This window comes from Alexandromys fortis, unplaced genomic scaffold, assembly GCF_014885135.2.
Source record: "Alexandromys fortis isolate MF-2015 unplaced genomic scaffold, M_Fortis_MF-2015_v1.1 scaffold_340, whole genome shotgun sequence".
Lineage (NCBI taxonomy): Eukaryota > Metazoa > Chordata > Mammalia > Rodentia > Cricetidae > Alexandromys > Alexandromys fortis.
In genome coordinates this window covers 455,556-469,213 of record NW_026068213.1, presented here as the reverse complement: position 1 = coordinate 469,213, position 13,658 = coordinate 455,556, and the positions used below count along the sequence as shown (strand labels likewise).

Here is a 13,658-nt window from a genome sequence, read left to right as displayed (position 1 = left end):
ACACAAATTATACCCCCATATAAATATAAGGTAAAAAATTGACTAAAAGGAATTTATTTACTGATGAAGCAGATGAGTGTTAGTGCCATTATATTGATCAATGCAGAGAACTGATGTGGGAGTGATTTCTTATTAATAAAGAAACTGCCTAGGCCCCTTGATAGGCCAACCCTTAGGTGGGGGGAGTACACAGAACAGAATTCTGGGAGAAAGAAGCTGAGTCGAGGAGTCGCCATGATTCTCCCGCTCCAGACAGATGCAGGTTAAGATCCTCCCTGGTAAGCCAGCTCGTGGGCTACATAGAATATTAGAAATGGGTTAGAACAATATGTAAGAGCTAGCCAATAAGAAGCTGGAACTAGCCGGGCAAGGCAGTGTTTTAAAAAGATACAGTTTCCATGTAATTATTTCGGGGCATAAGCTAGCCATGTGGGCGGCCAGGTGCCGGGGACGCAGCCCTGCCGCCGATCCTATTTCAACAGAGAAGCTAGAAAGCTATCCACATTTTGTTCTTAGTGAATAATGTAGTAAAGTTTAAGTAGACAGCAAAAGTTCTTTCACATTGAAGTTGAATCAGTTTGCACAGTGAGCTCCTGTAGACCCATCTGGGTTATTTTGCAATTTTCTGATATTCTAGTCCAAATAGATACTAGGTATTTTTTCTTATGGTCGGTTTTTCCAAGGCTCAGTATTGGCTGCTCTCCCATTCTTTGGATGAGACTAAGTCAGCTGACTACCCAAAGGTTACCTAGGAGACCTGTATCAAAGGCACAACTCCCTTACTCAGTGAGTTCTGCCTTCTCCAATCTGTGCCCCTAGCCATGCCATGTCTTAGTTTAAGCCAAGGTGCATATCAATAAATTGGTTTTGCTCTACTTCCACCTTAAGCTATTTTTTCCACCTTCCATTTACAATAATAATGACTGGCAAGAACTAATCACAAAATTAGATTCCATATGTCTTTAAAAATTATACAACTATAGACTACTATTTAAAAGATTAAAAAAGAATCTTGAAAATATTGTATGGAAATACTCTTATTTTGAAAAATTTCATTTATTATTATTATTATTAGTGTGGGTGTGCATGTGTGTGTCTGAAAAGTGCAGAAAAATGTATCAATGGTTATAGTTGCCCAATTTATGTGTTGGGAACTTAAATCCAGTACTCTACAAGAACATTGAGTGCTCTTAACTATTGAGTTATTTCTTCAAGCCTGGAATTATTATCTTATTTAAAATCAAATGGACAAAAGAAACATGAGAAACAAAATCCATTTTTTTTTGAGACAAGGTTTGTCTGTATCTTTGGAATCTATCCTGAAACGCTGACCTCAAATTCAGAGAGATCTGCCTGCCTCTGCTTCATGAGTGCTGGGATCAAAGACATGCACCATCACCACCCAAAGAGAAACAAAATCTTAATAAGCAGTTTGTTTTAGGAACTCTTAAAACTATTAACTATTGCCGGGCAGTGGTGGCGCACGCCTTTAATCCCAGCACTCAGGAGGTAGGCGGATCTCTGTGAGTTCGAGGCCAGCCTGGTCTACAGAGCTAGTTCTAGGATAGGCTCCAAAGCTACAGAGAAACCCTGTTTCAAAAAAACAAAAAACAAAAACTAAAACAAAAAACAAAATACCCTATTAACTATTTTATATCTAAACTAAGTATTTCCATATTACTCTATATTTCTATTCTATTATATATATATTGTCATATTGCTACAAATAGCATATTTCTATCATAATGTTTTATGTTAAACTATATGAAATTACCATTTTTGTCATTCAGATATCATTGGGTATTGTTATCCATTGTCTAGGTAAAAGATGGTTGGATGTTGGTAACTTCAGCTAAACCTTTGATACTATCTGGAAGATTTTTTCTTTTCCCTCATGTTTCTAATGATTTATGGACCTATTATAATATAAAAATCTTTCAAGTTTGTTTAATCTGAGAGTGAGAATAATTAAGGAATAAATCATTTCAGTTGTAACTAACCTTCTTGCACAATTTAGTGAAACCCTTTTTTTTTTTTTTTTGAGCCACATACACTGTTATCACACTTCAAGCGGTATCAGTCACAACAAACCCTTAAAAAAGTAAAGTTAATCTTTGGTTGCTGCTAAAAATTCGGATAATCTTAGAATATACTACTGTAAGATGGCAACTTTTCTGATATTATTTTCCTCCTAGCACTTAATATACATTCTATTCCCATTCACATCCCTGAAAGTGTGAAGTCTGGTTCGGTAAGTCATAAAAGTGCTGTGTGCTTCACTGGTTAGATAATTCAGAAGATAGCACCCTGGACTTGGCACTTGACCTTTTCAAAATTGAAGAGTGTTTTGCATCTCATCCAATATCCAGGGCTCTTGAATTTCAACAAAGGCAAAGTGACCTTGGAAGTTAAAATGTCACATAAAAACTGATATCCAAACTATCTTTTACAATAACTTCAGTTCTCTTTTTTATGTGCATGGAATGTATATGAGAAACAATCCTTTCATATGCATAAGGAATAAAACCGTCTTCTGTTCCTTCTACGTTCTCCAACTCCTTTCCTGACTTGTTTATGATAAGCCGAGCTACATAAATAAATATCACACCTGTAAGGAGAATCTGCACATACAAAAATATACAAAAAAGGATGCCAATTTCCTAAATCATACTCTACTGGACAACCATGATGTAAATCTTAATTCTTTAGAGGACATTTTACAATAGCTATAAATGATGCTTACAAATATTAATACTGCCCTGCCTGACGCTAATATAAACAACTAAGTTCGTCTCTAAATTCTAGCAACACAAAGTGACAATAAACATTTATGACACTGTGGACCTTTGAGGATTTCAGCTCCAGATAAACTACCCTGACTCATCTAGAGAGAGGTTACACAGAATTGGAAGTGTCTAATATACAGACACTGATGAAAACCATTCTAACTCATGAGCTATGCATGCTTATGTCATTGGCAAGTTGATTCGTCTGTGTAGGATATATTCTTTTTGCCAGAGATATCATGTATCATCTTAGCTAGAAACATACAATCACATCCCATTATGATGAACTCTCAGTGTTTATTCAAATTCCTTCCTCTTGTGGAATCTTGTCAAGTTAATACTTCTTAACACTTGTGGTCTTAAAATTTTCCATTGTAAATCAACTGCCATTTTGGCATTTGGCTGGATCTGGCCTTATATGACTGTAGTCACACTAACAATTCTGAGTTTGTTGAATTTGAAATTTATAATACTTAGCACATTATAGAGTTTTTTAATAACCAAGGATACTCGGGTATTCAATATTTTATGAAACTTTTTTCTTCTAAATGAAGACATATATATATATATGATTTGATATAGTTTTACATTACAAACAAAATCAAGATTTTAAATAACCTGATTTAGTTAAGTACAAACAAGCATTTTTATAGATGACAAATTATTAGACAGCTTATTTATGTGTAGAGCAAAGTGCTTAGCACTGCATTTCTTCTTGGTCTTCTGAAGTGTTTACTGTTAATTTAGGGCCAGTCATTAATAAACAGAACTAAACACTGGTCTTGAATACATTCACGAATCTGCTCTTGCTTATATTTCATTTTGCAATCATATTCTAAGGATGAAGAGTTTATCTAAGAAGTCCAGAAGGGCAAGCATCCTAAATCCAGGCATTGTTAGCTTTATGAGCATATTAAACACTCAGTCTTTATTGCAAATGGGCCTTAGCCATGAAAACGTGTAGTTTCCTCTCACGTCATGACTAAGTAATTTGAAAACCCTGTGGGCTGAAAATGGACAGAAAGGTTGCAGGCAGATTGTCATCAGGAACAATGGTCATCAAATCAGTGCAGGGAACCTACCCCAAATATCCCAAAGAAGGAAGGACCTGGCGCCTGTCCTGCTTGTCCTTTTTTTACTGCAAATACCTGTTTTGTTTACCTTTGCGGAGGTTGTTTTGTTTTCTGAAATAAATTCCGAGGTAAAGTTCAGTGACAGTGTCTGGGGAGCTGTGGAACTTCTTACCCACTTCTGGACTCTAAGGGCATCATCTCGTCCTGCCCTCACTCACCTCCCCTACTGTGCCAATATTGTCTAATGTATTATTTTGCGGTGTTTATATGTACATATATATTATATTTACTTTTAATGAATACTCAAATTATTTTTAAAATGCAATGTAAATTTTGAGGAAATATTAAAGATTCTCATGCATTTTATTTTGTACAGCTTCGAGAAGTTTTGAACATTTTCAGTTCATTGTACTTAGTAAAATCAGGTTTGAATGTTATTACTGTAAGATTAATTCTAAGAAGCTTTAAATACTGTAGTTTATTGTCCTTAATTTTAGGAAGCTTTAAATATTATAATGTTCTTTGTGATCATTGCTAATAGGTTGGAGTGCCAGAAAGCCAAACTCTCAGTCCTTTCCCAAGCTTTCACATGCTTTTTTTGTCACCTTAAGAACCTTTGTATCTCCCTTCAGTTCCCAACCAATTTCTTATTCTTGTTTATCTTCGTCTTGCAAAAGAAACAACAGAACCACTATTTTTAAAATGAAAAGTTAAAAAAGAACCCAAGGACTCGAGCATGTGACTAATCATGAGCAACACATCTTAATTTCAACCTTGACTCAACTCTCCCAGGAAGTTACTAAGACTCAGTCCTCCACACTCTTTGAGGAACTGCCGCGCAGATTCCACAACTGACCTAAAGATTCCTGGAGTCAGTTTAAAGGGGGAGCTTGTGCTGCCTTGTTATCTGACTGGATGCAGAAGGTAGTAAGGCAGCTTCTTTCTCTGTTGTTTTCAAGAGTGACAACTAAATTGATTTAGCAGATTCTCTGACTGCTAGGCTTCTCCACAGGGCCTTGCTTTCCACAAAAGCTCCTAGTATATGTTTATTGAGCAGGTCTCAATTTGCATAGGTTGCAAAGCATTGAGGGCAGAATGTAGCTCCATCAAGCCTGCTTATCATTCAACTGTAATTCAGTAGCGATTTGCTAGGAAAATTCCGGTTTTTACTGCTGCTCTAAAACACAGCATAAGACTTACCAATGAAATAAATCGTGGTGAGTTCTCAGTCAACAAAAATAGACAACCACAACTGTCTTGTATCGTTGGTATCTGATCCCAAGTGACATTTTAATTTTGCTAGAGGAATTGATGAGTAGTTCCCACAGGAAACGGGGGAGGAGTGGGGAAACTAACCTAACCTAACCTCATTCAATCTTTGTCTGACAGGAACTTTACCTCCCATTGTACTAGACATGTCATCTTTAATAGCAGGCCGGCAGAAGCACTAATGCTGTGAACACTGTGACTTTGTTTTGAGCATTAACTCTATTAAGGAATTCCTGATGCTCTTCCCCAGTGACAAACTTTAGAAAAGCCCTATGGCCACCACTGTAAGATGTTCATACCAAGACTAATAAAGAAGATACCCTTGCTGCTGGTATTTCACAGGAGGCTTTCCAAGTTCTTGTTTACTTATCACATCCTTTTGTGTGATGCTCACATCTACTCTGTTCATTAACAGATAGAGAAGGGAAGCCGGCAGCAGAGCCTGCTTGCCCTTTCCTTTGCAATTCTAAAATTCCTTGAGGGCTTCTCACCCGAGTCACCTGGGGAGTTTCTGCCGCTGCTGGGAGAAAGTGCAGAGGGGTTAACTATGCAGGGGAACAGCCCCAGGTCAGGGCTTCTGTGGAAATAGGCCAGCTTTCTCAGCCTTCAGGGAGGATCTTTCTGAGGAGTGTTCTACCTGATCTTCTAAAGGTCTCCAGCAGAGGGCAGGGGACTGATCTAACAGTACCTACAGCAGTACCCCAACCTACTCAGGCTTGTCTGTCTTTCTGGCTCACCTTTTCCATTTCCCTAGTGGTGCTACTAGAGCTTTTCTCCTAAATAAACTACTCCTATCTGCATCCCCTACTTGGGTCTGATTTGAGGAAACACACCCAACACACTAGAGCACAGGCAAGATTGGTATTTGCCAAATACCAATTTATCCATGGGTATTTAATAGAGTTATTAAATGAAGGAACATGGCTAGAGCCAAAGTCTTTGTTTGACTTTCTGGCATTTGTATCAGATTAGGATGTTCCTCAGTTGATGGAACTTGGTCCAGACTTTCTCAGGAAAGTGAAAACTCTGTATCTGAAAAAAAATTATTAGATGGTTCTTTGAGAAAACTAGTTACCGCTATAAACAGGAAACAAAGAGCAAAAACAAGGAAAATGAAAGGCAATAATTACCTAGCATGACGAAAGGGAGTCCCAGGAAGGTGGAATTGTATTTTCCACCAGTAAGATTGATGATTCCAGCTGCAGTGAGAGTGGCTAGGCTTATGCTCACCAATCCAAGTAGGCCTAACCAGGGTTTGCTGCGGACACAGTCCTGCATCGAGCAGCAGAGGATGGCCATGGTGACTACCAGGATCAGGCTGGTGACCAGGTAACGTTCTGATACACGGCTGGTCTTCTGGAAATCTTCCCTCAGTGATGAGGATATGTATGGGTATATTTTGACTTGGTCGTTGGATTTCTGGAATAGTTTGACAGTGTCGCAGAAGCTGGATTCCCACCTCTCAGCTACCATGTCATTGAGACTGTTGATTGACTGCAGATAGTAAGTGAGCTGAATGGCCTCTGCAGATTTCACCCGATCCTTGCTGTGGACAGTGACACCTCCAAGTTGGTGCCCATTATAGACAGCCCTTCCATCCTTTAAGTGAGTGATGGGATATGTAATAGCAAAGTTGGTCCGGTTGGTGGCCCGAGCATTCTTCAACTCTTCCAGGACATGTATTATGTCATCCACAATGCAAGTCTTATCATTATTCAGGACACATATGTGGGCAAATGTATAGTTAAAGCCAGGCCTTGGAACCTGAATCTTGGTTACAGCAGTATGCAACTATGGGGGAGAAAAACAACAGTTAGATTTTTTTAATGAACAAGTAGACATTAATAAGTAACATTAGCTCCAGAGATTAAAATATTTCTTTTTTTTTTGGAAAGAAAAAGTCATTAGTTTAATGTATAAAGAAGAGAGTTTAAAAAATGCTTTGCCCATAGACACAAGTCTGTAGTAGAGGTTGAAGACATACACTGAATTAGTAGTTTTCAGCGTGGCTCCCAGTATAGCAGTGTCAACCAAACAGCTTGTCAGAAATGCAAATTTTTAGGCCCTATTCCAGACCTGAGAAATCCAATTCTCTGGAGTGCAACCTAGGTAGATCTTCTGGCAGATTCTGATGGTGCTAACATTTGCGAAGTATTACCTTCAATTACCAATATTACTTCTATGTTCCTTTTATTTGTCACCAAAATAGTCAATAATGTTTGCAAATCTTACATAGGTCTCTTGTTTATTATTTTTCTTGGAACCATGATGTAACAAGTGAAAGAAGGTACGGTTCTGAATGCAGAGGTCTTCTGAAGGCTAGTCCCTTACTACCAATTTCCAGGGCACCTTAATAAGCGTATCCAATTACTCTCTACTATACAAGTCAAGAAATTTACCTTGATTTCTTGCTGGCTAGTTTTATGGCAACTTGACAGAAGAGAGAGTTAACAGAGAGGAGACTCCTCAAGTGAGAAGATGCCTCCATAAGATCAGGCTGTAGGCAAGCCTGTAGGACATTATCTTAATTAGTGATTGATGCGGGGAGGGTCCAGCCTTTTGTAGGTGATGCCATCTCTGAGTTGGTGATCCTGGGTGCAATAAGAAGGCAGGCTGAGCAAACCATGGCAAGTACCCCAGTAAGCCGCACCCTTCCATGGCCTCTGCATCAGCTCCTGCCTTCAGGTTCATGAACTGCTTGAGTTCATTACCTAATTTCCTTTGATAACGAAGAGTGAGTGGAAGTGTAGACCAAATAAACCCTTTCCTCCCCAACTTGCATTAAGTCACGGTGTCTCATCACAGCAGTGGTAACCCTAACTAAGACACTAACCCTGCTTCTCGGCTGTTCCTTGTCTGTACAGGTGGGAAATGCACTAAATGTTAAAAGTCTAGCTGAGACAAACTAAAATCATACTAAAGGAGCAAAATGGGACTTCTATACACTTTAAGGCTTGGCCTGACGTGTGCTTGTAGAGTATTTGCCTATTCTGTGCAAGACCCTGGTTTGTATCCCCAGTACTCTAAGAATTATTCTACACACCTTGACTAGTGTCAGATTGTGGTTGTGTCTAGTGACTTTATATTTGCCATCGAATAGCATGCAAGAAGCTAAATAACATCTACTACTCCATGCCAAGCACAGTTCTAGGCATTAGCACAGATTAGCTAACCTAGAATTTATACCAGAACACAAAGTAGATAGGAATACTGGCCTTATCTCCCAGGTGAGGCAACTGAGATATGAAGAACTTAAATCATTTGTCTAAGATCATGTACATCATAATAGGTTGAACCATGCTAAACCTAGCAGTCTGAACAGGGCCGGTGCTCTTAGGCTTTTACCATACATACCTCTAGGTGCCAGAACTGCAGTGAGGATTCCTGCCAGCAGCTGATTCCTGAATTCGTGCTTTTTTAACTCTGCTGCTAAAATTCACATGGAAGTGTATATAGAATCTAATATCTGAAGTAAGAAAACAGGTAGTATGTTTGTGAGGGGATTATGGGATTTAAATGAACTACTACCATGTGCCAGGGCATCACACTTTACCTCCTCTCGGCAATTCAGTTTAGAATGAGAATTAAAAAGGCTCATGGAAGTCTTGCAGCTAGGGCTAATTGGCATCTTAAAATGGCAGTATCTTCTGGTTCAACTATAGATACATAGGCCCTCAGTTAACTGTTTCAACTCCACAGTCAGTTATTTTCATGATGGCTTTGTTGTACCTGTGTAAATGTAGCTGGTCTGCAAAAATGAGGCCAGTGAGAGACATGTGTTGAAGTGTTAAATAAACAAGTGTATCTATGGCTCTGCCTAACATTCAGTGGACTCTCCCACAAGAGTCTGCATGACCCTGCTATATCTTCTCTCAATCTGTTCTAAATGGATTATTGGTTAAGATGTTTTACTGTGTGTGTGTCTGAGTGAGGGGGAAAGTAAGCTTTTTTCAAAATGTCTCAGAAGCACCAGCTGTTAAAGTACTTTACTTAGCCCAGAGATGGAGTGGTTCATCCTAACTCCCAGTGTCCCCTTCCCCCACATCTCTTCATGAACACAACCCCTTAGGCTCAGAAGAGATTTGTTGTATTTTCGTTGGCTAAAATATTTTCATTTCTTTAACATACACATATAGTCTTCTAAATATACCTAGCAGGCTATTTTTATCGTTTGAACCATATGCTGAAGTTTTCTATTGATATTTTGGGATTAATGGCCAGAAAACACCTTTCAAAGGTTTTAAGCTCTGAAACTATCTTTCCACCCACTTTTGTCTGAGCACAGGCCAGCAAGTCTTGGTTAGGATTACTACTAATCACTGAAAATTTCCAAATGCAAAAGGTTATTTTGGAAGAGGAAAAAGTAAAGGAGAATGTAAAGATGAGTGAATTTTGATAAGAATCAAAGACTTTGTGTGAAAGAGCCAGAACAGAGAAATGATATTGAAAGAATGTATATGTGTAATATTTAGTGCATTGTTTCTTTCCATAAACAGCGTAATAAATATCCCTTAGAGTGATTACCAAATATGTCAAGAGGAAAAGATTGCCAAATAAGATGGTGTTAAGCCACAGGGCTGAACCCAATTATAACAGGGGATATTTTTCCATCCATTTCCTCCAATGACCATGCCCTGTTAGTTGGGAAGGTATAAACTATTTAGCGATCTGCCAACTTTGCAAATCTACTGCTGTGACCTCTGGGAATACACATGGAAGGAAGGAGACACCATATTAACCCCTGTGCTAGCCAACGATTGCTGAGAGTTTTGGAAAATGGGAAGGAACCTTGCTGGCTTGAGACCAGAAAATGTCTTAACTCAGCAGTAGAGATGCTGTGAGATGCAGTTGTCTTGAATTTCTGATGGAGTAGTGGGTGGCACATGTATCACTCTGCTTCTGAGCCATAGGGTAACAGAGAATAAACGACAAAGCAGTTGGGTGGTGCTTAAGGCCACCCACCTGGCAAGGGAAACTATGAGATTGTGCTGTAGAATAAGAGATGTGAAGGTAGAATAGAAATTGAAAGTTGAGATGCCTCTTTGTGACTTTTGAAACCACTCAGCTCTCATCATTTATTCTAATGACTACATGTCAAGGATAAACACATTTCACTCTTGGACACTAACATTGTCATGGTCAGATATCTTACATATAATACTTAGATATCTACATGTTTGCCTGGTTTTAGAATGCTCTGATTTGCTTTCTGAAAGGAGCCCTAAGGAGAGAAGTAGAACCCTGGCATTCTAAGTTGTGTTACAATGTATATTCGCAAGATTTAGGGAAAAAAATGAAAATCCAGAGAGATCAAAGTTATGCTTCAGCTAGACTATAATATAAAAAGCAGCAACCAACATGAGTGTAGTAAAAATTTGGTTAAGAGGCTTTAAGAAAAGAAAAGGAAGAGAAAGTAAGACATATTACTAGCCCTGACCCTTAACATAGCCTGAATCTGTCACATGGATCATGGAAAATCTGCTTTTGTATGGCTATCTATAGATGCCATTAAGCCAAGACACATTCAGTAAGTACTCACCAAAATCTACTCTGTTGTTAGTAATATGATAATTTTCCTGAATTTAGTTTGCTTGCATTCATGCATGCAAAATTACATGAAATACAGTATTGAAAATGAGAGGATTCTAACAAAAAACAACACCAAGGACTTTGTAATAGTAAAGCCCATGCCTATATAAATCCTGATCATGACATTTTGATTATTATATATCTGCCTCTAAAGACATTAGGCTTGAATGCTAAATTGAAATTCATTCCAAGCCTCTGAACATATCATTTAAACTGTCAGCTTCTTTGCTCTTTTCACCCTTCATGTTAAGAATAATAATAGTACTAGTGACGAGTCTGCTAAACATTTTAAACACATTTTAAAACTTTATTCAAGATCAAGACTGTGGAAATGTTTAAATTATTACTCCCATTTTGCAGCTGAAGCAAGTGAGGCTTAATGAGCTTCAATAAGTCAACTAAGACTTGCAAAGTAAAGGGCAGATGCAGGACTCTAAATCAGGCCCAATTTCATAGCAGAACACAGTCTGAGACCAACAAAAGTTCAGCAGAAAGGACAAAGAAGAATCAGACAAAGATGGAGAACTGTCAGGCTACCTGGTTCAGATAGCTAACTGCCAGTGTTATGACTGAGCATACTTGAAGATTCAATAAGAGAGATCAGAGATGATGCAGACAGATAAGCTACACCTCATCTTTAGACTTCAACATCACATGACAATATGAACAAATAGTGAATGGGGTAGGTTAGGAGCTTATACTTTTCTATTCTTCTTACAGTGTCTAGAATTGCCAGATAAAGCTTTTCAGAGACGAGCTTATTAGTTATTCCGCCTTTGAGCCAGGAAGCACAAGAGAATCTAGTAATAAGATGTGTGGGATTCCAACATGGCTTCTCTGCTTACCTTAGATATGCTGGAGATCCTAAGCATGTCACACTGCTGCTTTTGGTCTAAGACTTCAGGTCTCATATTTTCAGAATAAGAAGGGTACTTGGGCCTAGCTGATTCTGTTGTTGTTGTTGTTGAATATAGACTCTTCTCCCATACAATACATTTCAACCAGTTTCCCCTCCCGTTACTTCTGCTGGCTAGCTCCACCTCCCCTTCACCTTCAGATCCACTCCCCTTCCTTTTCCCTTCAGAAAATCTTCAAGAGATGACTGTCAAATAAGACAAAAGAAGATAAAATAAGACAAGGCCAATTCCCTCATACTGAGGCTGGACAAGGTAACCAAATAGGAAGAAAGTAGTTCCACAAACAGGAAAAGACACATCCACTCCCACTATTAATAGTCTCCCAAGAACACCAAGCTAATAGCTATAATGTATACATAGAGGACCTACCTAGTGCAGACTCTCTTAAGAACCCACCATTGTATTTGTAATCTTACATTATTCTTAGATAAATGACATCTGTAAACTATACAATCAGATACTATGTGAAAGAAAGTTAACATCATAAATAACAATTGAGATTTATTAGAGCTAGTTGAGGCATACTTTCCAACACACTGAAGATCCTTTTAAGGTAATGACAGATCTAAAACTAAAGGAAACACAGAAAGAAAACAGGACAAATAAAATGGATATACTTAAAAGATTTTCTTCTCTGAGTGATTTCTCATTCTGGGGAAGCACTGGCCTTTCTAATTCCCTTCTGGCAGAGTCTGGGACAAAGCCAGGATGGGCTGCCTGTCACCACAGGCCAGAGTCTAATTTCCTTTCTGCCTTTCCTTGGCACACTCGCACCTTCCTCAGAAGACAGCAGGGACACCTTGTAGAGGAGGGTACAGAAAGGATGTGGAAGGAAGGAAGTGTCTGCTTCTGACTGCTGATTAGCACAGGAAAATTACCTGTGGGATACGAGATCTGATGCAATTTTGCTATAAAGAGGGGGAGGAAAGGCAGGATGATGACTCTGACCATGTAGGGTCTTTAACATGCTTTGAGAGTTCCTTCAGGTAGTCACCCAGCAATCCCCACTGTGAGGAAACACTTGGAAAAGATGTATATTCCTCGGTCTCTGGCAAGATGCAGTTCAAGCCACTCCAGTGGGCCTTGGCACAGCATCCCTTTTTCCAGCTTATTCTCCTCCTTGTCTCATGTTCCCACCCCATTTTCTGCCGTTACTATAGAATAATCAGCGCACATTAAAACAAAACAGAAAGCCAAGAGATATTGTCGGTTTATCTTTCTAACCTATGTGGCTTGCCCTCAGATATTACCATCCAAATGACACTAAATCAAATGTGATTAAAAATACTTTTAAGGAATAGGTTGCTTTTTTTTTTTTTTTACCTACATCAAATGACTTCTGCACTGAACCCCTCCGAATCCCAGGTCTCATTTAGGTTCTATATTCTGCCATTATAGGTGACCAGGTAGTATCTGGCAAGATAGCCTCACCCAGGTCACATGAAAACACCTTGAAGCAGATAGATTTGGTCTCTGCAGTTCATAAATTATGCTAGCTCACTGTGTGTTACGTTTTGTCTTTGCATGAGCTCACTCTCACCCACTCGCTTGCCTCTTCTTTTAATAACCATGAATTACATCAGAACACCAGAAGTCCAATGTTGAGGACTGTTACCGTGATTCATTTGTAGAGCAGCCAAAAGCAAGTTAGTCATCCCTTAATAAGCGAACAGAAATAATCATTCTGCCTTTGAAACATTACATATTTCATAGGACACCAAATTTAAGCTGTGGATGAAGCCAAACAAGTGACTATCTGATCACACATTTCCCTTTGCACATGCATGCCTAGAATCATGTGTATCAAACTGGTTGTTGCTTCTGTCAATACTGGAACAGCAGTACAGGCCTGGGAGAGCCCATCATGCAGGTTTTGATCTTTACTTCACAGGGATAAATTCTCACACTGTGGGTGTTGATACTGAAGTGCAGCCTAAACAACCTCATTTTGTTAAGTTCCCAAACAAGCTCAGTTTGTCATCCAAGGCTTAGCTAGGAAAACAGATCCCTTTCCATTTGAAGGT

At 38.9% G+C, this 13,658-nt stretch overlaps 1 protein-coding gene across 1 annotated transcript in view; it reads right to left on the bottom strand.

Annotated features, from left to right (window-relative positions):
* Ptchd1 (patched domain containing 1) overlaps nt 1–13,658 on the bottom strand; it is a 48,531-nt gene that overhangs the window by 6,854 nt on the left and 28,019 nt on the right. The window contains exon 2 of the mRNA XM_050130350.1: nt 6,259–6,919. Coding sequence (XP_049986307.1) covers nt 6,259–6,919 — 661 coding nt within the window. The remainder of the gene's footprint in view (nt 1–6,258; nt 6,920–13,658) is intronic.